At 38.1% G+C, this 26,628-nt stretch overlaps 1 protein-coding gene across 3 annotated transcripts; it reads left to right on the top strand.

The window, feature by feature from the left end:
* Positions 1-1,193: 1,193 nt before the first annotated feature.
* On the top strand, positions 1,194-26,225 carry zranb2 (zinc finger, RAN-binding domain containing 2). Of its 3 annotated transcripts, XM_010871934.4 has the most exons (11): positions 1,317-1,364; positions 7,998-8,050; positions 9,419-9,468; positions 10,600-10,708; positions 10,823-10,905; positions 11,013-11,089; positions 14,771-14,926; positions 19,252-19,439; positions 22,080-22,160; positions 24,755-24,904; positions 25,109-26,225. In XM_010871934.4, exons 2-11 carry the CDS (start codon positions 8,040-8,042, stop codon positions 25,164-25,166), a joined length of 963 nt encoding a protein of 320 aa, XP_010870236.2. In that variant the 5' UTR covers positions 1,317-1,364; positions 7,998-8,039; the 3' UTR covers positions 25,167-26,225. The 3 variants fall into 3 exon arrangements, with proteins under 3 accessions (XP_010870234.2, XP_010870236.2, XP_019904869.2); XM_010871932.5 differs by lacking the exon at positions 9,419-9,468 and having other exon boundaries at positions 1,194-1,364; XM_020049310.3 differs by lacking the exon at positions 9,419-9,468 and having other exon boundaries at positions 1,318-1,364; positions 10,571-10,708.
* Positions 26,226-26,628: the final 403 nt, after the last annotated feature.

Below are 26,628 nucleotides of genomic sequence, written 5' to 3'. Positions count from 1 at the left end.
GTCCTTGCTTGAAGATATAACGGCAGATCTTTCACCTTGCTCTGGGGTTTGATCTAGCAAGCATTTTAGTTATTTAGCTTTTAGCTGAAACCTTTTATCTGTAATGTGCACAAATAATATGTGAAAGGGAATAAAAGTTTTTTGCACCATACAATTACCTTTTTTGAAGCACTGACATGAACTGTCATCTAGTGGCCACTACTGGATTTGCAAAAGTCATTGATACAGTTCTTATCACTTATTTGGTGTATGGGTGGCCAACCCTGCTGGAGATTTAGGCTACTTTATATGCAAACTTCGTTTATTGACCATTATTGATGGTTTAAATGTAATATACCTGGATTTCACTGATTTCACTCAAATAGGATTACACATGTCATCACAATTTCCACCGTTAGGCTATGTTGTGCAGAAAATAAATCATGCTTCATAATCCTAAAATATGTTTGATAGTGAAGTTCAAATTCTGGTGTGTTCATAATCATTCTAACTCTATTTTGCTTACTCGGAGGACCTGAAATGTCCACCCTGTTAGCTATATGTAATAACAGGGTGCATCATGTCCATAACAGGGTGGAAATGTGATAGAAAGTACTCCCTTTATTCCAACCTGTTGGGTTGATAGTTTTAAATCATGGTTCAAAGAAACACAAAAATGTTGACATAAGATCATCCTTAAGAGGAAAATAGATTGCAAATAATGCTTGTCCTGAAAATAACAAATTTTAATCAATGATTATAGGTTTACAATTATTTGGAGAAAAAACAAGATATTATATAGTAAGGGAAAATGTTCAATCTAGATTAATATATACATTGGTAACACTATCAGATATATATGTCCTTATAGGCAGAAATATCTCATAGCCTCGTGGAGACAGTCTAAACCTGTGTTATTATTTTATTTTAGCATTATTTTCCTGAATGTCAAACCTTACGTTTTCCTGACCGTTTAAGAAACTTTTGTTTTCCCAACTGCAAAAATGTTGAAGTCTAATGGAATCGCATTGTAGGAATGAGCAATAAAAACGAGGTTTCTGTGCTAGTTCTGAACAAAACTTTAGCCGTATTGAACATATATGGTGAATTTTGCAATTTGATTGGTTTAAATTACCAAACGTTTTATACTTATCACAACAGACACTGTCAATATTTTCACAGCATTAGTTATAGCGTTATGACTCGACCACCAGAGGGGTAGCCAACTAGCTAGGTAGCATAAGCAGCCAATATCTGTCTCTCTTCTTCTGGCGTCGTGACTTGTACAGCCAACACACCAGCGAGTAGCGTTTAGGCATGGAGACAAAAATTTCAGGAAAGAGTTTTCGTGTGAGCGACGGAGACTGGATTTGTCCTGATAAAAAGTAAGACAATTAACTACTTATATTTCAAACAGATAAGCTGAGTGAGAAGCTTTCAAATAAACCCAGAAGCTTGCTGGGGCTAGCTTTACATTTGTGAGAAAAACGCATGTTAACGTTAGCCAGCTAAAGCTAGCTACAAAGGACAAGTACGTGGACATGGCTAACTAGCTATTTTACAGCGATTACAAAAATACATAGGTAGCTAAGCTTGTATTATTTAGTTTTTGTAATCCTGGTAATTTTGACGTCTTACACAAATCTAGTTAACGTAGTGTGGTAGCTAGCTTAACCGATACAAATAATCGAAATTCTATTTCCTAATTTATCAAGCGAGCCAGGAGGAGCTGACGTTAGCAGGGGTGAACTAGCTAGCTGCGTTTCTTGTACTATATAGTTCACTGGTTACATGTAACATACGCTTGCTATTTTATTTCACACTGTACACCCAGAAACAAGTAACTATCATTATAACCCCTTAGCTTACTCCCTTACTATATTCTACAGTTTGTTGTTATTTAGCTAACCCCGGTATTCAGCCAGTGAAAATGGTTAGGTAGCTAGCTTGCTCACTGGAAACAGCATTCACTAAGGAAGAAGACAGAGCGGCCATTTTGGAATTCACAACAAGGTATAATTAGTTATTCAGGAATGTACACTTTATCTGCGATGCTTTTTTTCATTTGGGAGAAAATCTTACAGTGGATAGTAACCGGTTCGTCAGACATGTTTTATACTAGGCAAAATTAATACAAGTTCACGTATGGTAAACACTGTGAAATGGTAACCAACAGTGACAGATTAAGAATCCATAGCATAGGCCTGGAGTGGAGTCTTCGTGATTCTATAGACCCGTGTTTTTGTTTTGTTTGCTTTTGTGGAAAAGTTTGCAACTTCAACATTTTGTTTGGTGCAATTAATACACCCAGGGCACCTTCTTGAAAAGGAACCAAATGTCCATTCCTTAATAGTTGCTGTGGCTTCTGATACTCTACCTAAGGTTAACAAATGCAGTTTATTATTTTTTTAACTTTCAGAATTGCAGTGTCCAGTGTAGCATTTGGGATATTGGAAACATTTAGTGTGTTTTCTTAAGTGAAAACGAGGACTCGGCTCTCCTGTTGGTCTAACGTAACTTTCAGTTCATAACCACCGCATTATTCATTTTATAGCTTTCTGTGTATACAAACTCAAATATTAACCGCATCGTATATATAAACCGCATTTGCCCAGCGAATTATGACTCGTACATACATTGGCTATTAATATAAAAAATCTGTCATAGGGCGCTACCAAAATAAAATTGTTTAGGAATTAAATGTTTTTGAAAACCCTGTAACGCCCATTGTATCATATTTGCTACACGAGATTCTGACACCTCGAGGTCGTCAATCAGTCATCTGTGAAAATGTTTGCTGGTGGAAACGGTTTTAAAAATGTAAACTTGTGTATTAGCTGCACCCATGTATTTACCGCTGTGGTTGGAAATGTTTTCTAAATCTGTGTATATAAAATGGGAAATTGCGGTATTTCACATCTGTTGAGGACTCCTGTCCTCTCAGCATTCACACTGGCATTATTTGTAGGGACTCAGACCATTAAAATGCATGTGTTTTTGTTTGGTAATATCATTCCACATTTGAAGGAGGGCCTTTGGGTCCTCATCCAACCAGATGAACGCTGTCCCAGCCATAGCTAACAATTAGCAAACAATTTCTACCCATTTACTTAGCTCAAAGAAACTCAAGGAAAATGTATGGTAGACCCAAATGGTCAAAAGGGGTATAGTGCAGTGGTCTTTCCAAATGAACCCGGAGAGCAAAAAAGGGCACTATATGCAAACCAAACTCAGATCACCTCTCGAGGGGGTTTCAATTTGGTTAGTTATGGGTGCTCTTTCGACGGGTCTGAGTTCCTTTGGAGAGTTCACACAACAGAAACATTTAAGCAGACTGCACTTAGTCCACAAAAATTGTCTGAAATGAACCAAGTGTGAAAATACCCTAGCAAATGTGACGTCGAATTTTCCTGGATTCGGGGGATGATGGGCGTTTAGGCCTGGCTTGCAATTGTTGTTCCAATTCATCCTAGAGGCGTTAAATGTGGTTGGGTTGAGTTGAGGGCTCTGTGCAGGCCAGTCAAGTTGTTATACACTGATCTCTGCAAACCATTTCTGTATAGACTTCACTTTGTGCATTGAGGTATTGTCATGCTGAAACAGGAAAGGGCCTTCCCCTAACTGTTGCCACAAAGTTGGAACAACAGAATTGTCTAGAATGTCACTGTATGCTTCAGCGTTAAGTTTTCCGTTAACGGGAAGTGGCTTAAGCCAAAACATGAAAAACAGCCCCAGACCGTTACTCCACCTTCATCGAACTTTACAGTTGGCATGATGCATTCGACCAGTTAGCTTTCTTCTGGCATCTGCCATAACCAAATGTTTCTATTGGACTGCCAGATGCTGAGATGTGGTTTATCACTCCAAAAAATAAGTTTTCACTGCTACATAGTCTGTTAGTGGCAAGATTATCGCCATTCCACTCTATGCTTGGCATATGGTGATATTAGGCTTGTTTGCGGTTAATCAGTCATGGAAACCCATTCCATGCAACTCCTGATGAACAGTTCTTGTGCTGTTGTTGCTTCCACAGGGGATTTGGATCTCAGTAGTGAGTGTAACAACCGAGGACTGGTGACTTTTACGCACTACTTTACACACTCGGCGGTCCAGTAAGCTGAACTTGTGTGGCTTACCATTTCATGGCTGAGCTGTAATTTCTTGTAATCGTTTCCCCTTCACAACAGAAAGTCTGTTTGTGAAATATCTAGCAGGGCTGAAAAAATATGTAATGTACATTCTTCATTGCCATAAAACCCAGCGACCGGCTAGCTCTAGCTAGTTGAAAGTGGTCTGTAGCACTAACAATCAATCAATCAGTTGCATAATTTCACGTGAGTCAATAGCAGTCTAGCATAACGAACTACTGCTGATGCACAGTAGCCTACTTTGTGACAGGTGGAAATGTGTGCACCTTAGCCCAGTGGTTCTCTCTCTCATCCTAATTTTGGTGCTGTTCTTCCAATAATTGAATAATTGCTAGTCAAAGGAGTTTTCTAGGCTAGAAACATAGCATGTTTTTTGCTGAAGAGATATGATGGCACATACTGAGCAAGTGCTTTGTTAACTTAATGAGACTGTTTGTTGATAAAATGCACACACACAAATCAGAATGCTAGCCTGGTGCTGCCTATCTAGCAGTCAATCGCAACAGTAATGGCTTGAATAATAGTCCATAGAGTTTTATAGATGGAGAGCATGACTGGTTAGACATGGCAGGTATCATTCAGATGTTATTTTCTCTGTCATTGAAACTGTTTTTATGCACAGTTCTCTTCAAAGGAGGTTAAACAACAATATTCTCGAGATTGTCGTTCTGTGGCCCCGTCTAATGTCAATCTGATTATTCTGATGTTTTTAGCTCTTCCATCCTGTGCTCTTGCAGCTGATTTTATTAACTTGGTGGAAGAGGTTTAAATAGTAAAATTAATTAGTGTTTTCCTATGTTTTGTTGTACTTAATTTTTTTTTTTACAACATGGTACTTAATTTTTCCATTTCACAATTTACAAAATCTTCTGTGGGTAGGCTTTGTTGGTCAAGTAGCATTTGGGCATGTTCAACGCCATTCTTAAGTTCAGTTTCACAAGGTCCTGGAAGCCTGAGAATGGGTTTTCTTTTTTTACTATATAGTATCTGGCATGGAACGTGTTTATCTTTTTCATTTTAAACTCCACATTGATTTCTCCATTCTGGTGTACACCAACTAGAAAAGGGTTCTGGGTATTTGCTGACTGTACCCTCCTTTCATCGACCTTATGTGCAATGCTGTTGGCATTGGGGTCAAATCCTGAGCACCTGTCCACTACCTGTCCCTCTAAAAAAATACTGAATCTGTTCAATCGTAGATCTAAGGTGTTGCTAATGTTATGTCTACTAGTGTTATGATGTTTTATAATAAAATAACAATCTAGGTACATTCAATCTTAATGAAAATGTATGGATCTAGCTACATTCCTCTGGGCTTAAATACACTGACTGTATTTCACTTATCATGCTTATGTATGCTGGCAATGGACCAGCAATTCTTTCAGAAGATGTGCCCTTTTTCATTATCTTGACCCAGCCAATACCAATGTTTGGGCCTGTGAATCTGGATTATTTTCTTTGCTTTTACTCGTTCTCCTTTTCTTTTAACTCATCCTATTCACCAATTGCAGGTTTTTATTTGTTATTTGGTCTTAATGGATGTTTATCAGGTGGTCCTATGTATTTTTTTAATATTATTTTTTACTGTAGTCTTAAACCTTTCTTTGCTAATTACACTTAATAAAATAACATTGCTTCTTTATAGGATGTGTGGCAATGCTATTCAAATTTGGATGTCGAAGCCAGTTCCACTCCACCTTTTAATTGCAACCCTGTAATCAGAAACATAAGTTTTAAAGATCTAAGTTAGGATAGCCTGAACATGTGAATGTTGGTTGGAATAGTTCAAGCGTTACTATTGGTATGTTGAATTTGCATGAATTATGTAGTTATAACTGATATTTTATTTTAACATGACACAACAAGTGACTCTTGGCCTGAAATTGGGATGGCAGGATATTAATTTGTATTGTAAAGATAACAAAGGGATATTTTGTCATGAGCAATCACCTCCTACTTTGAAATACTGCAGGACTTTTGTTATCTACAGACTCTGATTTTGGAATATGAAATTGCAAAACTTCATTTTGGAATTAGAAATGCCTAATGTTATGGCATTGAAAATGTCCAGGGACCTTTGGTAATGTAGGTCTTTTATTTTGGGTGTGACAAATCAATCAACCGACTCTTATTTAAAATATAAAAATTGCATGAGTTTTGTTATGAAATAACATATAATTGGGCTTTCATTTTCAAGTCAGAAATCGAAAACTTATTTTGGCATAACGAGGTAAATTGACTTAATTTTGCAATTTGAATTGCAATGTAGGACTTTTATTTAGCTTGAGGGACTCTTACTAAAGTGTTGCAGCTCCTGCTGTAAACGTGTAAAAATTTGGTTTGGAGTGTGTCTTTGACAAGAGCGCCTCATTACAAAGCATTACTATTTTGGAATTGTGGAACGCGAGTAACAATGTTCGGGTTCTGTAGTCAGGCTTCCATGGCCTACAGTAATGACCAGGCTGTGAAGGCTGGGCTCACTTGATAGGACATAGGAGTAGTTTGACATTATTGTTCTCAGCTTGGAAAATAAATGCCTTTAAAACAGGTTTGATGTGCAGTTTGAGATGATTGTAAAGGACGTAATACAAATATACTTTTTTTTTGCTACGGGAGAAAACCTACTGTGGCCTGATGAACTTGGCAGCGGGTCGCCAATAATGTTTGGCTGTGTTGTCTAGATAAAAGTCCAGCTAGTCACGCCATAAATTTGTGTAAGACAAACTTTGCCAGCTGTTTGATGTGTACTATCGCAAACCACGTAGATAATTTATTTAGAACCTATGTTTTGTTGCCAGTGAAAAAAGCTTTTCAGCCCATATACATGCTGCAAGCCAGCTGTTTCCACCTTTGTGTAAGACACGTGTAACTCTAGGCAATGATAATTTCTGAGAGCAAAACATTGGTCACCACTACTTAACCTATTTGTCTTAGCTCTCATTTGACAGCTTACTGACCACTATTTTGTTGTGTCTGTAAAGAAGTGTGTGAGTTTTTTTTGTTGTGATTTTTGTTACAACTTAAACACCCCATTTAGGCCAAGTGGCCTTGCTCCTAAAATAAAAAAAATTCCCTCCCTGGTGACAAAGAAAAAAAATTGTGTAGATTTTTTGTTTCCATGTTGTCGATGTCACACAGGGAGAGATGCACTGCTCATTATTGCAGAAATTAATCAGAATACTTGCAAGGCAATAATTCAAACAATAAGATGTTTTGGTAATTGAAAAATATGTCACATTGCTAGGGTTACATTTATTATGTAACAGGACACACATTTGTTTTTTGTGCAAAGCTGGTACATTTTTATGTAGTTAGTCTCAGGATATCACTGACTCAAACCGGTGGCTGAGACAGGGCAGAATGACCTTAGTTCAGCTGGCAAATAAACTATTACAGCATACAAAGTAGAGATGGGGATTCTGAGACACTGTGGCCCCAAAGGGAAGCACCAGACTGGGCCAACCAGGCAGGAAATTTCTCCACCCAATTTGACAAGTATCTGACTACCAACCAACCTGACACAGGACTGCGTATAGTCTATAGCATTCTCACAAATCGCACATGTGAGTAACGCAGTGACTCAGCCCATTTTAAACATTGTAGAAAGGATATCCCAGTGAATAGAGTGGAGGCTATCACGCAAATAAAGCAATTGTGGTTCTTCAGTCGTTTGCCTTTTCATTCACCTTCACGCCCCTGTTGCAGACAACATTCAATCATACACCTATTGAAGAAATTAGTATTTCGTATAGACATAAAGATCACATTCATAATGTTATCTTAATTTCAAAATGTGGAACTATACTGTGGAACTGATAAAGGATTCTGCATATATATTTATAATGTGCACGTTTTGTTGTTTTCGTTTAGATGTGGAAATGTGAACTTTGCCAGAAGGACAAGCTGTAACAGATGCGGCAGGGGTGAGTAAAATAAAGAAAATGAACACCTTTTGTTTTGACTCTGTTGGGCCTAGTACTACTCATATGTTTTTGAACATTATAAAATTATTAAATACCCAATGACCTGTGGAAAATGCCCTGTGAGAAAATGTAATCGCCTTAGATTTTCTTAGACTCAATAACATGTTTATGCCACCTTTAGCAGCAATGCCTGCCATCTCGTGCTTCGTGTAGTTATTGGTCAGTTTGTCGTTGTGTCGTGAAGGGCTTTAGGGCATGGTATACTTCTCAGTGTGGAACTGCTTTAACTGAGTAACATTTGTGGGGTTTCAAGCATGAAATGCTTATTTTACATCCTGCCAGAACATCTCAATAGTGTCTGGACATCAATTAGACTATTCGCAAAACAATTCTGATGTGGACTTACTTAAATGCTTCGGATCATTTTCTCGCTGCATGACCCTGCTATCCTTCTGCTTACAGACGAATGGTCTGACATTCTCTGATACAAATCAATTCATTTTTCCTGTAACGATTCCAAGTCCAGGTCCTGATGTGGCGAAGCATCCCAAAATATTTACACTGCCCCCACCATGACCTCACATTTGATATTGGGTTTTTTATGCGGAATACAGAGTTGGGTTTTTAGCAGGAATAGAGGGGCCCACGCTGCCCGCAAGGTTTCACTTTTGACTCATTCGTCCATATAACATTATTGCAGAACTCTTGGGGATATTCCAGGTGCTGAAATTCGAGACATGTTGTCTATATTGTTGTTAGTCAACAGTGGTTTCCGACTTGCTACTCCTTGATTAGAATTTTCTACCTAAAGGCTTTTATTTGTCATGGCAGTGAAGCCAAAAAAACATTAAGGACAGTCAGTCTGTTGGAAAGTTTGGGAACATTTTATTATAAATGCGCAAACTGTAGTCTGCCACTACTGGGAAAGGGCTTGCATTTAACAGCAACACATCATAAATGCTGAAACATAAATGCATCAGACATGATAACTTAATTCACAGATGGATCAGACTGGGGCATGATGAGATTTACAGCCTCGTCACGTCAGAAAGGGAATTAATGTAGTGTAACCCTACGTGCACACTGCCTGCTCTCTAGCGCTACAAAGAGACATGCTTCCATTTATTTTCAACGAAAGCCAGCGAATCACAGCAACTGTGGGCGGTGCAACTCTCTGTGACAAAATCATCCTGCGGCAGTTGAGAAATTGTTACCTGTATGCTAATTTCCAGCGAGTGGGCTGTGATGGCGTTTGGTGAATAACAGTGGCAGGGTAGATGTTTTCTACTGGCAAGCTTTAAAAATAAAATAACTTTTTGCGGTGTCCGGTTTCCCCATTATTTATGATGCTTCTCTGGCTTTACATAGAGAGAGAATTCTAAAAATGGATCCATGGAAGAATGTTTCAGGGATCACGGGTGAGTGATGTTTCTCATATACTGGTTGTCGCTGGCATACATTAGGAAGACACGCCCTGCCCAAGCAGCCAGTGTGCCTGCATGGGCGGCCTCTGCAACAGAGCTCGCCAGAGATTGAGCGATTTCCAAGTTGAGCGAGCGGCAGTGTGCACATACAGTAGGGTTAGTAGTAGAGTTGTCTAGATACTAGTTGAAGTTTCTGTTGACATTAACCATGTGAATTTGGCCGCCTTGATTATGCAGTCTCCCAACTGAAAAAACGGGATGTAATTTTAGCTCATGGATATGACTGGCTAAAGTACTAGGTTGTATATTTATTTTTTTTATTTTTTTTATTAAGATTGCCAAATGTTTAGCCTAATGAAAATCAACATCCTTGCAGAAAGTGATTCCAACCTAATGCAATGTGAACCGAATGTGTAGTTATGATCAGTCAGGTTTTTCTTCACAACATAGTAAATAAACTTAGAATAATGGGATTTACTTGGCTTTCCTCAACATGGCCATGTTTATCTAAGAAACCAAAGATTCCTCAGATAGTGTTATAGGCTACTCTTGATCATCACAGACCAATTTTAACAGTGGAAGATGTAAAGTTCCAAAAGGTAATTGTTTTTACACTGAACAATAAATACATGTTTTTGTACTAAGCATATGTCTTTTTAGTTTCAACGGCTATAACTTACTTTGCATTATTAAAACGCGGTTTAGTTGTGTTTTTATCAAAATAACTGGATTAATAGTCTGAATAAGTGACAGAATTATATATAATGAAAATAGTAACATTTTGTTTTATATCTTTCTGATTGTAAAGTCATGAAAACAGACCATCAATGAGGCAATAATGGTTGAGGTATTTTTTCAGATGAATAACCAAGCATTTGCTGATTAGGTTATATGTCAAGAATAATCTCTTTAACACATTTACAATCATGGTTTTATTAAAGTCACATCTATTGTGAAAAGACTTTGCTGTTATATCGTCCAATCAGTAAAGATCTCTGGGAGTCACTCAGAAAGTTTAGCACAGACAATGTTTTAGGATGAGGGATAAATAAGGAAAAGGAAAATAATGATCACAATTGTTTCACTTCATAGTCAGTGTTTTCATACCTGTCTGTGCAAAAACAGAAAAAACTACAGAGGCAAAGATGATGAAAGCGGGAGGAACAGAGATCGGCAAGACCTTGGCAGAGAAGAGTCGGGGCCTCTTTAGTGCAAATGATTGGCAGTGTAAAACGTAAGTGACTAACTCTTCATAAAACCTAAAGACACTTACATGGTTGGTTTTAACACAAGTTATGCTTGGAAATTGTCTGATTAGTGCATTATTGTGTACCCTTTTAATATATAGCTGTGGCAATGTGAATTGGGCCAGGAGATCTGAGTGCAACATGTGCAACACACCCAAATATGCCAAGCTTGAGGAAAGAACAGGTATGCCTACATTACTAAACATTGCTTTAGAAGTTCTATGTCATGTTTTAAAGGGTATTGATTTATTGGATATTCTTATTCTTCATTCCATTGCCCTTTCCTTTTAGGATATGGTGGGGGGTTCAATGAGAGGGAGAATGTGGAGTACATCGACCGAGAGGAATCTGATGGAGAATATGATGAGGTGAGTCTCTTGTGAATCAGCTGGTTTTTAAATAGTATTTGTTGATAATTTAGTTTCAACCCCTGTTAACAAGGAAAGGAGCCAGGCAAGCCTAGTTCGGCCAGCCCGTGATTAGGGATGAATGTTGTTGCTCTCACTCGATTCGAACCTGGGTCTCCCATCTGACAGGTTGTGTCAATAACTAGGTGATGATAACTGACTTTTTCGTTAAATGAAAAGACAAGAGAATTGTGGAAATCCCTCCTCTTTTACTGCCAAATAGGTTGTGCTTTATATTAATTTAAAAAGGATGCATGGATGCGTACTTCAAAAAGATCTGCCGGAAATAGTTGCAATATAACTGTAAAGTTTTATTTTAGGCTTACTCTAACGTTGCTAGTTTGGGTTGTAGCCAGCAGTTTTTGTCTATCCTGAACAAATCCTAATGCAAAATTTGACTGGCGAGGCACGAACACTGGTCCCCTGCATGGCAGTTTGCGTCTCTAACCACTACAGAACAAGGGTCACTGACTGACGTAATTGTATGTTCCTAACTACTGAAGGGCCATTCTTGTTTGTATGCTAAATATATTTAGTGTATCCCTGGACAGTTGTCTTTCACTTTTTTTACGCATTTGAGCAATATAACAAAACAAAAATAGAAATCACCAAATGTCTCAGGTACAGCAAAACCGGTGCAATTGATTAGAAAACATTAGGGATTAACTTATGAGGATCCATAATTTGAGATGATGATATGCTAGTATTTCTGTTAAAGAAATTAATTCTGTATTGCAAATTTGGTTATGTTGTAGGCCAGGCTATAATATGAGTGGCAATGATTGAATTTCACATTGTCAATTGCGCTTATCTTGTATGTTCTTTCCCTTTTATTACAGCCTGCTTACCCATAGAACAACAAATTGCCAACATAGATGTTTTATATTTTAAGCATTAAGCCTTCATATCATGTGTCAGCTACACCTTTGTCCCTAGAACCCTTTACTACTGTATGGTCCAGGTTTCCAGACCGATGCCACAATGTTAAAACTTTTGGTTAAGTTGCGTAATATTGTCCTCTATTGGACAAAATGGGAACAACACTGTATGCAGTTTGAAATAAAATGTTCACGCCGTTTTTGCCGGCCCACGTAAGCAGAGCCAGCCAAGAAGGGTGAATGTCTCTTACTAAGTGAATGACTGCCTGCCTTGACTGACCGACTGACTACCCCTTGTTAAATAGTGTAGTGGTTAGAGAAGCGGATCTGCAAACTATAGGTCCCGAGTTCGTATCTCCTCGCAGGCGAAGCGAAGTACGCATTATGAATTATTCTTTATAGACAAAACTTTGCTGGCTAAAACCTCCAGTAACTACATTATAGTAAGATTGAAATAAAACAGTTTACGGTTATATTGCAACTGTGTCTGGTGCATATTCGAAGTACGCATACATGCATGCATTTTGGGTCCGGATAGACAAACACATTTGCTGGCTACAACATACTGTAATTACGTTATAGTAAGCCTTAACTGAAACTGTATACGGTTATAGTGCGACTGTTTCTGGCATGGAAAAGTTCTTCAGTCTCGCTAGCAATTGCTCAATTCTTGATTATTCCTAGGAAGTTAGTAGATACTAGTAAGCCTATTACTGGTTAATAAGCTGTTAAAATGGCCAGTGGGAAAAGCAATACAGTTCATAGACTCTATTTGTGGTTGAGGTAAACTTAAGAAACGTTAGTCAGTTTAACACAATCCTCAATGGAGTCTAGCGACTGCTGAAACGTGTAATGCCATGGTGTAGTGGTTAAAGACAGTGCCTCTCATGGAAGACCTGAGTTCGAATTTATTGAGAGCAAAGACAAATTAATTAATAAATTCTGGTAGATTCCATGATTCTCTCGTCTTTTCACTTGATGAAAAGATTAGTTACCGTCACTTCTATTGATAGTTACTGTATCAATGTCATTCACAAATGAAAGGACAAAGTATGTTGTTTTGCCATGAAAGAAAAAAATAATATATATATATATATATATATATATATATATATATATATATATATATATATATATATATGATAGCTTTGGCAGACTCGCTAGCAATTGCTCAATTCTTATGACTATTCCAGTAAGTTAGTAGATACCGATAAAGCTTATTACTGGCTAATGCGCTGTTAAAACGCCATACATTGGTCGAGGTAAACTCAGTAAGAAACGTTAGTCAGTTTATATCAATGTCATTCACGAATGGCCAATTAACATTTAAAATGGCCAGTGGCAAAAGTAGTTGACACCCGTCAAATCTACAGCTCCATGGTGTAGTGGTTAATGACACAGCCTTTCACATGGGTGACCCGGGTTCGAATCTCGAGAGGGCAACAATCTCTATTGCTGGCGGAACTAGGCATGCCTGGTTTCTAGTTAATGTAGGTATTTGAATATTTTTCCTTTTTTTTCTTTTCTCAAATATTCAAATATTGTTTTAGAAACTTTTTGACAGCCCTAGGATGCACTGTCCAAACAGAGGTATAAATTGGAAGGAATAACGCCATGTATGTACACATTTTGTTTACTTGTTAAAAAAGCCAAATGCAGTATGAATGTCTTTAGATCTGAGTTTATATTAACAGTTCAAACCAATAATTAAAGTTGGCCGTATAATATTATTATATTTTGAGTTGGAAATTAACACCAAGCACCCAGGGCAGAGCAGTGAGTGGAATGAGTTGAAATCTGCTCACACACTGTTTATGTAACCTTGTGTAATCTATGTAGATCATTACATATGCGTCATTTATAATAGCATATGACTGGCTCCATCGTAGCCTTAACATTTTAGAACCTTGCCTACGCACTTCTACATCATAGCAATACCAGGAATTTTGAGTGAGAACGACCGAGAACGTCTCTGGGGAAATGAGAGTGGGTGTGGCTTATTAAAAATTAATCGTTATAACAAGTTCAACATCCCATTAGCTGCCTGTGACTTTGCTGACAGCGGGATCAGCTAATCAGCGCTTGGCATTCCACAAAGTGTGTGTGTGGAATTATCCAGTCATGGATAATTACCTTAAATAATTGTATCCTGCAAAGTCCTTATGTCTGTCCTGATACTTGTTTTATCTGAGTATTTGGCACACTCCTAGTTAGCGGTACGTAACATTACCTACATTTGCAAATGAGTCTTTTAAGTTCTCACATCTGGGCTTGTATCACTAGCGTAGTCTGGTGATGCTGGGCCGTGGTGCAAGATGTCCTTACAAGACCCCCATCCCTAGGAACAAAACATGAAGCAGTATATACCCATGTGAAGCCAATCCTGATGCAGATTAACCTACCAGCTGATGCCTGACTGTGATAATAGCATAGAAACACACAATATAAAATAAAATACAAAATAATGTTCTGATTGCGGCCTAGCTCGTCCCTCCACCCACCGCGTGCCTGGGTGCATTCACACCTCCTGCTCCCCCCGTAGTTATGCCACTGGGTTGTGTAGTATTACTACCGAAGCTAAAAATATACATTGCATTGTTCTTGAAAGTGAGAGAATGCACAGAATTACATGAAAAGATGTCTGTTTATTTCAGTGATGAACTGCAGATTAACTGCTGCATTTTTAGTGAGGATGTATAGACTCTTGGTATTCACTGTATGTTGCCATTCCAGTTACATATCCTTTTGTTTTTCTGTCTTCCAGTTTGGGAGAAAGAAAAAAAAGTATCGTGGGAAACCTGTGAGCAAGTCTTCCTCGAAGGAGATTGAAAAGAAAGTCGAACCAGTGAAACCAGAAGATGAAGAGGAAGAGGAGGAAGAGGATGAAGAGGAAGGAGACCTTTCAAAATACAAGCTAGATGTAAGAATGTGGGTCCTGTAGTGTGGTAATTATATGCCACCGGTTCAGCCTGTAAATGCAGAACCAGATGTTTGGGTGCACCGTGGAATCTGAAAGTATAGGGACAGTGACCTTTAGTTTTTCTGGGTCTAACTGTTTCAACATCCATGTTAACCATGTACATCAGCTTGGGTTTCAGGATATTTCCATTTATATCAGGTGAACCATATGGAAATAAAAGCACTTTTTGCACATTTCCCTTTCATATTAGGGAACCAGAAGTACAGTGCCTTGTAGAAGTATGCAGAAATCTTCAGATTAAATACAGTATGTTGCTTATTTAAGTATTCAGTCCATAAGCATTACGTCACAATGCAGAAAATAAAGCAGTAGAGTTATTTGATATGTACCAGATTTGCACAATGTTAGAATGATTTTTACTGATTCTCCTTGGCAGATTTGCACCTGGTTGTTCAAGTTGGTTGGACAATGCCGGTGTTCTTCAGTTTTTAAATAGTGTTATAGAGTCTAAATGGGATCGATATCATGACCTGGACTGGGCCAATGTAGTACACTATTATTTCGCCTTTTTTCACTACAAAGTTGCTTTGGTCTCATGATTGAGATCATTGTCCCACTGAAAGGTGAATTTCCTCATAAATGTCAGTTTTTTGGCAGAGTGAAGCAGGGTCACTTGTAGTATTTACGTACTATTTAGCTTGTTTCATTCTTTAAGATACAATCCCTCCAGTTGTGACCACCATACAGCACTCTAAGGCATATGTGTGTTGAGGAATGGCACTGGTTAGTTTACACCACACCATGTTTGTCGTTTTTACAAAAAGCTTTATCTCTGTCTTATTTGGCCGCAACGTTTCCCGCATTGCAGAGTGGTCACTCATGCTTTCAGGTAGTATTTTTTGTGTAACAGGTTATTTCTTTCCAACCGATGCAGGCCAGAGCTTGAGTAATGTTTGGTGCTTCATTACAACCCTCCCAACCATTGAACTCTGTTGCTTCTTCAAAGTGGTTGTTGGAAGATCTGCCTTTATGCAAGCTGCTTATTAGCATGCTTAATCAGTGGAATAGTGTGCTGGAGTTTCTCGAAAGGTTCCTGGAGCAGCAGCCAGTAAAATTTGGTAGCTCTGCTGTCACTAATGTGAAAGGGTCAGTGTAGTAGCCTTTCTGAGTGTGGGTTTGGTGGAAATGACACAGGTAGGGTTTACTTTCTATTATTTTTATCTCATGATAATCCAAGGTCATTCGAAAGTGTGCAACCAAAAAAAAAGTAGAGCGATAACAACCACCATACCAAAGGCGCTGAACAAAGGAGCTTGGCTGTTCCTGTTCGCTTTGTGACTCTGTAGTGTGTGTGGTCTTTGTGACCCTCCAAGGATATACGTCCCCAGACCATCACTGACCCACCGCCAAACAGGTCATGCTGGATGATGTTGCAGGCAGCATAACATTCACCACGGCGTCTCACCTCTTTCACGTTTGTCATATGTGCTCAGTGTGAACCTCCTCTCATCTGTGAAGAGAATGGGGCGCCAGTGGCGGATCTGCCAATTCTGGTGTTCTCTGGCAAATTCCAATCGAGCTGCAAAGTGCTGGGCTGTGAGCACAGGTCCCACTAGAGGACGTTGGGCCCTCATGTCACCCTCATGGAGTCAGTTTGGTCAGAAACATACACACCAGTTGCCTGATGGAGGTCATTTTGTAGTGCTCTGGCAGTGCTCCTCCTCTTCCTCCTCGCACAAATGTGCAAATACCGGTCCTGCTGCTGGGTTCATGCCCTTCTACGACTCTGTCCAGCTCTCCTCGTGTAATGGCCCGTCTCCTGGTATCTCCCCCATGCTCTTGAGACTGTACTGGGAGACACAGCAGACCTTGAAGCGGCATGTATGGATGTGCCATCCTGGAGGAGCTGGACTACCTGTGCAACCTGAATGGGCTGCAGGTACCACCCATAGACTGTATATGAAATGGACGACGCCCTTTCGCTCTTTTCCATTGGTGAAAAATGAAGCCGCCAGTGTCCCAATACGGCGCTGACATCTTGGACTTGCGTCTGCGCAGATAGCGATCTTGGGACCAGTTCTGCGCAGTAGTTATGCGCAGTAGCGAGCAGGAAGTAAAGCCGCGAAATCAACGGCCCCACCCCTGTGCCCCGCCCTCACTCTCCCTCGCAGAATGCGCATACCGTAATCAATCGCAAGTCCAAGTACAGTACAACCTTTGCTTGTTAAACCTAGACGATATGTTATAGCCTAACTTACATCATGTTTAACCTTAATTTAGAATAGGCCTAATACAAAAATAATTGGTAACTTCTAGCTAACGATCACCTGCTAGCTATTAACGAGGCTTGTTGTCTTTTAGCTAACGTTAGCTAGCCCATTACATTTATTTACTAATTAAATAGCTTATAAATTTAACTTACCGAAAAAAATTCAAAGATCGATTGGAAATGCCAGATCGGTTAGCACAATGTACTGCAGAACAACCCATTATGTCCGTGTGAAATTATATCAATTATAGAAATTTAGAGATTAAATGTAAAGCTCCAATCTCCTCAGTCCTCCGAAGGAGGATGGCGCTTCAGTGGCTCCTTGGCTCAGATAGCTGTCAATCAAAGCTGTGAATCACGACGTCACACCACCGTTTTTAGAGCATTAAATAACTAACTAAAAACCAACTTATTTTAAAAACAAACTCTTGAATTTACATTAGCGTGATACAAACTACAGTAAATGACAGAAACCAGCTTCGGAAAAAAGATAATTGAAGGGTAATTTAATTGTTTAGTTGGTCTCGCGTCCCATTGAATAACATGGGGAGGGCGGGGTTTATGACCTATACTGGGACCACTCACCAGGGGGCGATCGAGACGTTTTGGCTTCACTTTTCAGGGCTTGTGCGGCACACTTGGTACTACCTCATGCGACCAGTAGTGACAAGGACCCTTGCAAAATGCAAACCTAGAGAAGAATCAGTCAGGAAGGATAAAGAGAGAGCAATTGTCTGTGTGCACCACTTGCAAAACCATTCCCTTTTGGGGGCTTGTCTTGCTGTTGCCTCTCCAGTGCACCTGTTGTCACATTCATTTGCACCAAAACAGGTGATATTGATTCACAATTGCTTATATTTCTTAACTGGACAAATTGAATTGTCACGTTCAGGATTGATGCGCTGACCTCCATTTCAGTTCTGCGTCCAACAGCTGTTTGTTTTAGATTTGCAAAAAATGATTGCGCCATCAGCTATATAAAGACATGTTAGTAACTTGTACAATTAACAACTGAAAAAGACAGTGTACAATAATGATGTAGTTAATTAATTACTGATTGTGTTGATACTCACATTTACAGCTCTGGAAAAAATTAAGAGACCACTGCACCTTTTTCTTTCCTTTCCAAAAAAGTCAAAGGAAGGTTTTGAGTGTGGAACAAAAGGGTTAAAATTAAGAGACCACTGCAAATTGAATCCTTCTGTTCCTCACTCAAAACTTTATTTTTCAACTTCTTTTGAAAGAAAAGAAAAAGGTGCAGTGGTCTTTTTATTTTTTCCAGAGCTGTATGTAAATACATACACTTTTTTTGTAATCAGACTTGTTAACGACTTACTTTTTTATTTGAAAGACTGTTTTGTTCCTTTGAAAGGCTAGTGGCAATTTTATTTATTTAATGAAGTTTTAATTTGTTGTTTTTTAAAGTGGACTTTTCTGGAATGATTGCATTGTTTTGACAGTCAGAGCCGTAGCAAATTTTCCATTATTTCAAGGTATTTTATATATGCGGTACTTTTTATTTAAAATCATAGATATTTTGTAAAAGAAATAAAACAAGATATTTTTGGGGTTATTTTAGATTTTGTGCCCTGTGTAAATGTATGGTTAAACAGGTATTGCATTATTTTGGAGTCACACCTGATTGTTTCGGAAAATATTTCAATTGTTTTGGAATGGAATGTTTTGGAACATATTTAAATCATTTGGATGCTACCATAATTACTAATACTCCTGAATAAATCGTTAATAATAACAACCAGTAAGAATGTGTCAGAGGCACAGAGGCCATACCCCCTTCAAAACATATTCTTAATGTAGATAACTTTAACAAAAAAAATTTCATCATATTGAGGAGAAAAGCTCACCACACAAGACTTTAGTTTATTAGGTTATAATGTAACTGAACATTTTTTATTGTTATTATACATGTTCAGAAATAACTTGAGAGATGCAAACATGTTGGGAATTTAAGGTGAAACTTTGAAATAATAACCATGAACATTTCTGGTCCGTTTTCTTGCTTAGCACAAACTGCAATTTATTTCTGGTTCCCCAGGATGATGACGACGATGATGATGATGATGATGATGAAGAAGAAGATGATGCTGACTTGTCGAAGTACGATCTGGATGCCAGTGGGGATGAGGGGGAGAAGGACAAGCCAGCTGAAGTGAAGAATAGCCCCCCAGGGTCTTCCCGATCCTCCTCGGGCTCTTCCAGCTCCAGCTCTCGGTCCAGGTCCAGGTAAAAGGGTACAGGTCAAGGGTAACTCCAGGCAAAATGTCAGTATCAGCTCTATCTTCCTTCTAACCTATTGATCCACATACATGGTGTCCCGTTATTTTTTGTTTCTTGTTTTCCAAGTAATTCAGTATGTGTTTGGGTTCATTCCCTAATTGCAATGTTTAAAGTTATTTTGTATTTGTTACCAATGAATTTGGGGGAATTTGTTTCAACTGATGTTTGCAGATATGTTAGTAATTTTTGAATGGCTGCCGGTTTGTTTTGTGAATATAACTGCCATGAGTTACAGTCGTGCCCAAAAGTATTGGCATCCTTGCACTTTATAATTGGGGCTTGCAAAGCAAGAGTCCCCAGTTAATATCTTCCTTCTTTAGCTTCTGCTGCTGCTTTTTTCTCCTTGCTGCTCCTCCCACTGCATATAAGCTAGAGGCCCAGTTTAAACTTGACAACATTCAGAACCAGGTTGCTTGCATATTTGTATCTTTTATATTTTTTTGTAACATTGAATTTTTATACACTTTTAAAACTTCCATTGACCTGAATGGGATTTCTGACGGTAATGCTTTATTTTGAGAGTCCAAAAAGTGTGCCTATAGATAATATACAGATAGTCTACTTAATTAGTTAAAATGTTACACATAGTGTCTACAAACCCTTATCTGTATCCTAACCCAAACCTTTATTCTATCCATAACCTTAACCCTTACCCTAAACCTAATTCTAAACTTAGCAAGCAGTTGTTTATCAACTGATGGTTTGTTTAAAGTTTAACATTTGTTGATAGTATGATAGATCTACAGGTGAAAATTGGGACTCTCAAAATAAACTGTAACCTTTTTGACTAACTGCATGCCTTAACTTTTTATAAATTACAGAAACCAAACCAATTTTGTTTCACATATTTAGGCTATCCCAACAAAAAATACTTAAACATGTATCTTTGGCATATGTAAGATTTCTTTCTGTATTACTTGCATAGAAAAGAAATCTATGAAATTCTTCAGGTTGCCAAAGAGACTCTTATTTAAACTGCATTGACTCAATCTCGTACTGGCTTTTGACAATCTTAGTGCTATCCCCCCAAACTGGACCTAAAACATTGGTTATGCTATCCCAACTTAAAAATTGTGAAGTAAAACTGCTTTGTATTGTTAAAGCAAGCCCCAGAAACTGTAATCTGTATACATTTGCATAATTATTGTTAAGTAACCCTGTAAAGCGGTGGTTAGGCTATCCTAACTTCCAACTTGTGAACTTTGTTTTAATTGTTAAAGAAAGCTCTAGCAACTTTACTTGTAAAGTTCAAATCTAGTTCAAATAGTTTCTTCTTGAAATTCAAAAGCCTTTGGTATCCAGATATGTATTTTTTGGGTTGGCAGTTGAACAAAACCAACAAATGTGAATAATTTACTTAGCACAAAAAAATCCTTACATGGCCCGGCTAGTATTTTTAACACTTTGTGGAACTGGTTAGAACTAATTTGATTTCTTGCTGGTTGTTTTCACTTACAAATTGAACTCGTCTGTGGTGTTTCAAATGCCTACAGTACAATAAACGCTAATTTATCCAATTTGAAAATAAATAAAATGTAACCTGGGACAAACACAATAGGGTTTCACCAGTGAACTGCTGAAACCCTAAAAATCCTGTTTTGTGTCCCTGTGTACCACAATACAGTAAGCATGGAGAAAATAAATAAAACCCAGAGAATTGTCTTAGGAAGATGTAAAATTGCAGCAAAATATTCTTTCAATTGTGAAGAAAGCACCTCGCTATACTGCCCCACCAATTCAAGCTGACCTTCAGACACAAGGTACAACAATTTAACACCCATCTTTCGCCAATACAGTGAATGCTAGGAGTCCGACTACTTGGAGACAAAAAGCCGGACTGCAGTTTTCTAAAACACACATGTTCACCACCACCATCTTTGGAGTGCAATCTCCTGTAGCTAGATGCGACAAAATTTGAGGTTTTTGGTACAGCACACCATCTTCATTTTATTTTCTGTAAACAGAGACTTTGCCATAGTCAAATGTAGGTGAAGTTCAGTGGTGTATTGGGATTTGCTGTCTTTGGCATAGGGTACCTTGAACTTGTGCATGGCCTCATGACATTTGGAGATTACCAAGGCCTTTTGGAGCACAGTTTCGAATCACTGTCAAAAAGCTGGATGTACGTAACTGGTTGTGGGTCTTCCAGCAGGACAATTACTTAATTTCAGAAAGTACAAGGATCCCATTATTTTTGCCACAACTTTAAACCACCATACAATGTTGTTTCAACTTTCATGACATCAAAAGACAGGCACGGATTCCCTACATTCACATCAATGTGCATCATTTGTTTTGTAATGATTGGTTTATGGTTGATTTTACTTTTTTGTTAGCCTGGGCCAGGTGATTTTATTTTAAGCTTTCATCCCTGGAATTGTCTATCGATTTGATTTATGTCACCAATGTTCCATAGTAGCAAGTGATAATTGGGTTGTGTCTTCACAAAGGTGGGGAACATTGTTGTGTGCTTTTTATGGACAATTATGTTATTATGTTAAAGAGTGTGACTAAGTGGTCTTCCATGTGCATATTGCTTGTCTTTCAGTTACTCGAAAATATTGGATAAATGTCTTTGTTTTTCAGATCCCAATCTAGAAGCTCATCCACTTCCAGATCTCACTCCAGTTCCCAAGAGCGAGACCGGTCTCGCAGGTCCAACTCCAGGTGAATGAGGTGACATGCACTCCCCTTAGGAGGGAGTGTATGTGACTGGGCAGAATGTTCCAGCAACCATACTGCACAGTTTAAGTGTAGAACAGAATTATCTCGAATCCTACAAGTTTTCTTTATACTGTTTGTTGCTTTGATGTTCCCATTTATTTCATTATGGCAAGTGTCATGATATAACCTACTAGTTGGCCGCGTATCAAAATTTGTACATCAACTGTTCATAATTCTATGTCCAATGATTTCCTCTTTTACATTGATTTTAAGATAATTTCCCTCGTCACTGCGTTTAAACAGGCAGACCAGTTCTGATTTTTGCCAAAAATTGAAATACTATTCTAATTACTATATCCCATGCTTTACCCAAATCAAGCATTTATCATTGTATGACCATGCTCATTCACATCAGACAATTGAGATGAAATTATCTTGGAAGGTAAGGCTGAAAACAAGACTAACAGTGCACTGTGGCTGCTCTATCAGGGCCTTAGATTAACATCTGATACCGGTGCCAATGAGTCTTTCAGTGGGTGGGATCATTACATTATTTGGTTGCACCCAAAAATATTTAGAGTAAAAACATTTGTTTTTTTGTACATAAGGATGAATTCATTCATTTGGTTACATCTATGATTAGGCTGCTAGGATTGGGATGTTAAGAATGCAATCATGGCTTGAGCAAATGTAGAAAACATTAGTCTTTTGGGGTTGATTTACCTTATTTGGCAGTAAGGACTATGGGATGCTGGCCTTCTAGGCTAAGTTCTTCCTCTGTCCAGTGTCTGTGTTCTTTGGCCCATCTAACTCTCTTCCTTCTATTGGCCAAATCGGTCTAGAATTCCAGCATCTTGGAGTCACCTCTTCACTGTTGACATTTGAGACTGGTGTTTTGCGGGTTCTATTTAATGAAGCTACCAGTTGTGGACTTGTGAGACGTCTGTTTCACAAACTAGACAATTCATTTGTCCTCTTGCTCAGCTGTGCACCGGGGCCTCCAACTCCTTGTGTTCTGGCTAGAGAGTTTTGAACTGTTCTGTGAATGGAGTAGTACACAACTTTGTACAAGATCATAAGTTTCTTAAGCGGATGCTGAAGATACTGAAATAGTCTAAAATAGAAAATTTTTAAGTAGTTTTCAGCTGTGCTGACAATTGCAAAAGGGTTTTCTAATGATCAATTAGCCATTTGAAAGGATTAACTTGGATTTGCAAACAGAACATGCCATTGGAACACAGGACTGATGGTTGCTGATAAGCCTCTGTACGCCTATGTAGACATTCCAATGAAAATCAGCCATTTCCACCTAAAATTGTAATTTACAACATTAACATGTCTACACTGTATTTTTGATAAATTTGATCTTATTTTAATGGACAAGTAATGTGACATTTCTAAGTGACACCAAACTTTTGAACGGTACTGTACATAAAGTTTTTTGCAAATGATCTTATTACCAGTGTTACATATTTAATTTATTACTTTGGTGCAGTGCAGTTTTGGCACCTCTTGATAACAAAGTTACAAATGGCCATGCCCTTAAAACCACTAAGGTTAGTGCACATTAATTCTAAAAACAATTGAGGGAGAATATTACTCCTCAAAATGAAAATAATTGCCTTTTTTAAGTAGATTCGCCATAATTGGCCTAACTGTAAGTAATCATTCAAAAGCAATCAAGATTTGTAAATTGAATATCAGGCAGATGTATTGATCGCCACTATGCTGCATCAATATTTATTAGTTCATGATGATGTTGATGATAATGATTGAAGCTGAAAATGGCATTGACATGGGAACTGTATTCCGCTGTTTTTCTGCTGTGACACATGCACTGTATGTCTATACGTGCACCAAGTGTCACATGGATGGTTTTTGCTTTCTAATGGTGCCCTTGTGGCCAAATTGATCTAGATTTTTTCAACTGGATTTGTTACCTTCAGCATGTATGCCAAATTTACTCCCATTGAGTGATACAGTTCAACAGATATCATCAAGTGGTTATGTCGCCACTTTGCAGTAATTGAATGTACTTTCACATGTTACATCTTGTAGATTTGCATTCATTGATATTATATTATGATTGTTAGTATCTGTTTGATATGCATTCTTTCTCCAGACCACACCTGCATGGATGTTTATTTAACAATAGCTGTTATTTTATATACAATGCTTAAAGATCTGTCTATAGATTGCATTTACGTTTATCAAAACTATTTAGGGAAATATGTAGACCTAGCGTACATTTTATGTGAAATAATGGCCTGTTGGTTTGTTTACTTAACAAAGGACAATGAAGCCCCAATAAAGCTTTTAGCTATCACACTTACAGGTTTACTATAGATGCCTGTTTGTGAAATAACTTAACAGGTTTGCTAGGAAATAACAATGCATCTGGTAAGATCATGGTAATACATCAGTTGCATCATAACTGGCGAAGTAGGTGCTAATCTCATTAGTCTAATACATTTGTGGGAATAAGCCAGAATATGGCTGCCTGTATAAACACAGATTATCTTACTGTATACTGTATGCCTGGTTCATTTATTGTTTTTGCCTCATTGACTTGACTGCTTGATTTATCTCTACAAAAGATCCAGCTCCAGGTCAGAAAAGGGCGCTTCTCCCAGGAAGAGGTCTCGCTCACCCTCCTCCTCACCAGAAAGAGGAAAGAAGCGCAGGCGCTCCAGGTCCTCATCTGGAGAGAGAAAAAACAGGCACTCTAGATCACGATCGTCCGAAAGGTTTGGGTTTCTGTGGAATACCGCAAAATGGTGTACTGAAAATTAGCTTTGTCATTTTTTTTTATCCTCTTCACTATGAGAGGCAATACTTATTTTTTTTTATGTTCCTTAATATCAGGTGCATGTGCTGAATTGATGCCTTAGGTTGGAGGGTCCTGGTTTTTCACACTACTCATCACTGTGTGGTATTTTGTGTCGTTTCAGGCGCCGTGGCCAGTCCTCTGGATCTTCCCATTCAGGCTCAAGTTCAAAAAAGAAATAACTTTAAAGCAGCCTATTAATAAAAAAAAAGGAAAAACAAGTCTTAATGCAAATGGGTGTGTTTAAAAAAGAAAAAGGAAAAAAAGAAAAATTGCAGGATGGATCGGTTCATTGTGCTGTTTAGTTTACCAGAGCGTTGCAGTACACAAGAAATATTATTTTCCTCAAAATATGAAAATGGTAGCATATCTGTTCTCTTTACTTTTCAATACACCCAGCCTTCTTCTAGCTCAACTACGATCCGTGTTTGTAACAAGTGTGTAACTAGGTGTTCAATAGGCTTATGGTTTCCTTTTTGAGAGAAACTGAATAATATTGTGAATTCTACATCAATTTTTTATTCTAACTGCAGAATATCATGGAAGGCCTCATTTTAAATGAAAAGAGCATCGAATTAACTTACATTTTTGCCAAGGGTTTTTTTAAAGATGTTGGTGTTATAAACTTTTATTTTAGGGAATTTAGGGAATTTTATTTGGCAAGATTGTGGGATGCAAAAGGTATTAATAACTAGTCTGTAAAACCATCATCTTGGTTTTCACCAAAACTTTAGATATTTGTTTTACTGTTTTGGCTTTCTCTTTGTTTTGAGGTGACGGTAAGTATTGTTCTTTACTTTGATATTTATTATTTTTAATAAGGAATTCAATTGGTGTCATTTTTGGTTTAGTAAACAAAAGCTTTGGAGCAGGCAGTTTAAGTATTAGGTGCTATCACTAGTACCTTCTTAACTCATTGTTTCCCTAAAGTATTTCTTACAGTAATTCTTCCTTAGCCTATAAAAGCACTGGACAAAAATGTTTTGAGTCTATGTAACGCTCATTACCAATGCTTCAGGAAATTCATTATTTTTCTATTGTGCCAGCTAAAATCTTTTTGTTCCCCTGGTCCTGCGTCGTATACTCAAGCTGTTCAAGATTACTGCACAGTAAGAATAATTTAAAAAAACATATCTAATTGTTTTTTCTTCTAAATGACAGCATCAATGGATTGTGATAAGGTCTCAATCACTAAACTGAAACTGATGTAAGCAACATGTGAATAAAATCCTGTCAAAGTCGTTGCAGTTTTCTTTTTTACGCATTTCATGTATTTGCCTACATATTATGATCTTATGAAATTATTTACCACCCCTGACCTTGTCTGACTTGTCTGGCATATTTTTGGTGTTGAATGCTGTAAGATATTTAATCAAAACCTATTATTAGATAAAAGGGAACCTGAGGGTACAAAGAACATGGAATAGTTCATGTTTATTAAAGTTATAGAAATAGTTGTTAAAAATGAATCTGTTGCTGCTTTACAACATGGATCCACTCCTCCATACAGACCTTCTCCAGATGATTCAGGTTTTGGGGCTGTTGCTGGGCAATACGGACATTCAGCTCCCTCCATAGATTTTCTATTGGGTTCAGGTCTGTAGACTGGCTAGGCCACTCCAGGACCTTGAGATGCTTCTTACG

Source organism: Esox lucius, chromosome 8, assembly GCF_011004845.1.
Source record: "Esox lucius isolate fEsoLuc1 chromosome 8, fEsoLuc1.pri, whole genome shotgun sequence".
In the NCBI taxonomy this organism is placed as follows: domain Eukaryota; kingdom Metazoa; phylum Chordata; class Actinopteri; order Esociformes; family Esocidae; genus Esox; species Esox lucius.
This window is presented reverse-complemented; position numbering and strand designations above follow the sequence as displayed.

What these genes read in the sequence shown, in the direction of transcription:
- zranb2 (XM_010871932.5), top strand. Translation starts at nt 1,297, where the DNA reads ATGGAGACAAAAATTTCAGGAAAGAGTTTTCGTGTGAGCGACGGAGAC. An exon ending in CTGTAACAGATGCGGCAGGG is followed by an intron (nt 8,051 to 10,599) that starts GTGAGTAAAATA and finishes GTGCAAAAACAG; the next exon opens with AAAAAACTACAGAGGCAAAG. An exon ending in TTTCAAAATACAAGCTAGAT is followed by an intron (nt 14,927 to 19,251) that starts GTAAGAATGTGG and finishes CTGGTTCCCCAG; the next exon opens with GATGATGACGACGATGATGA.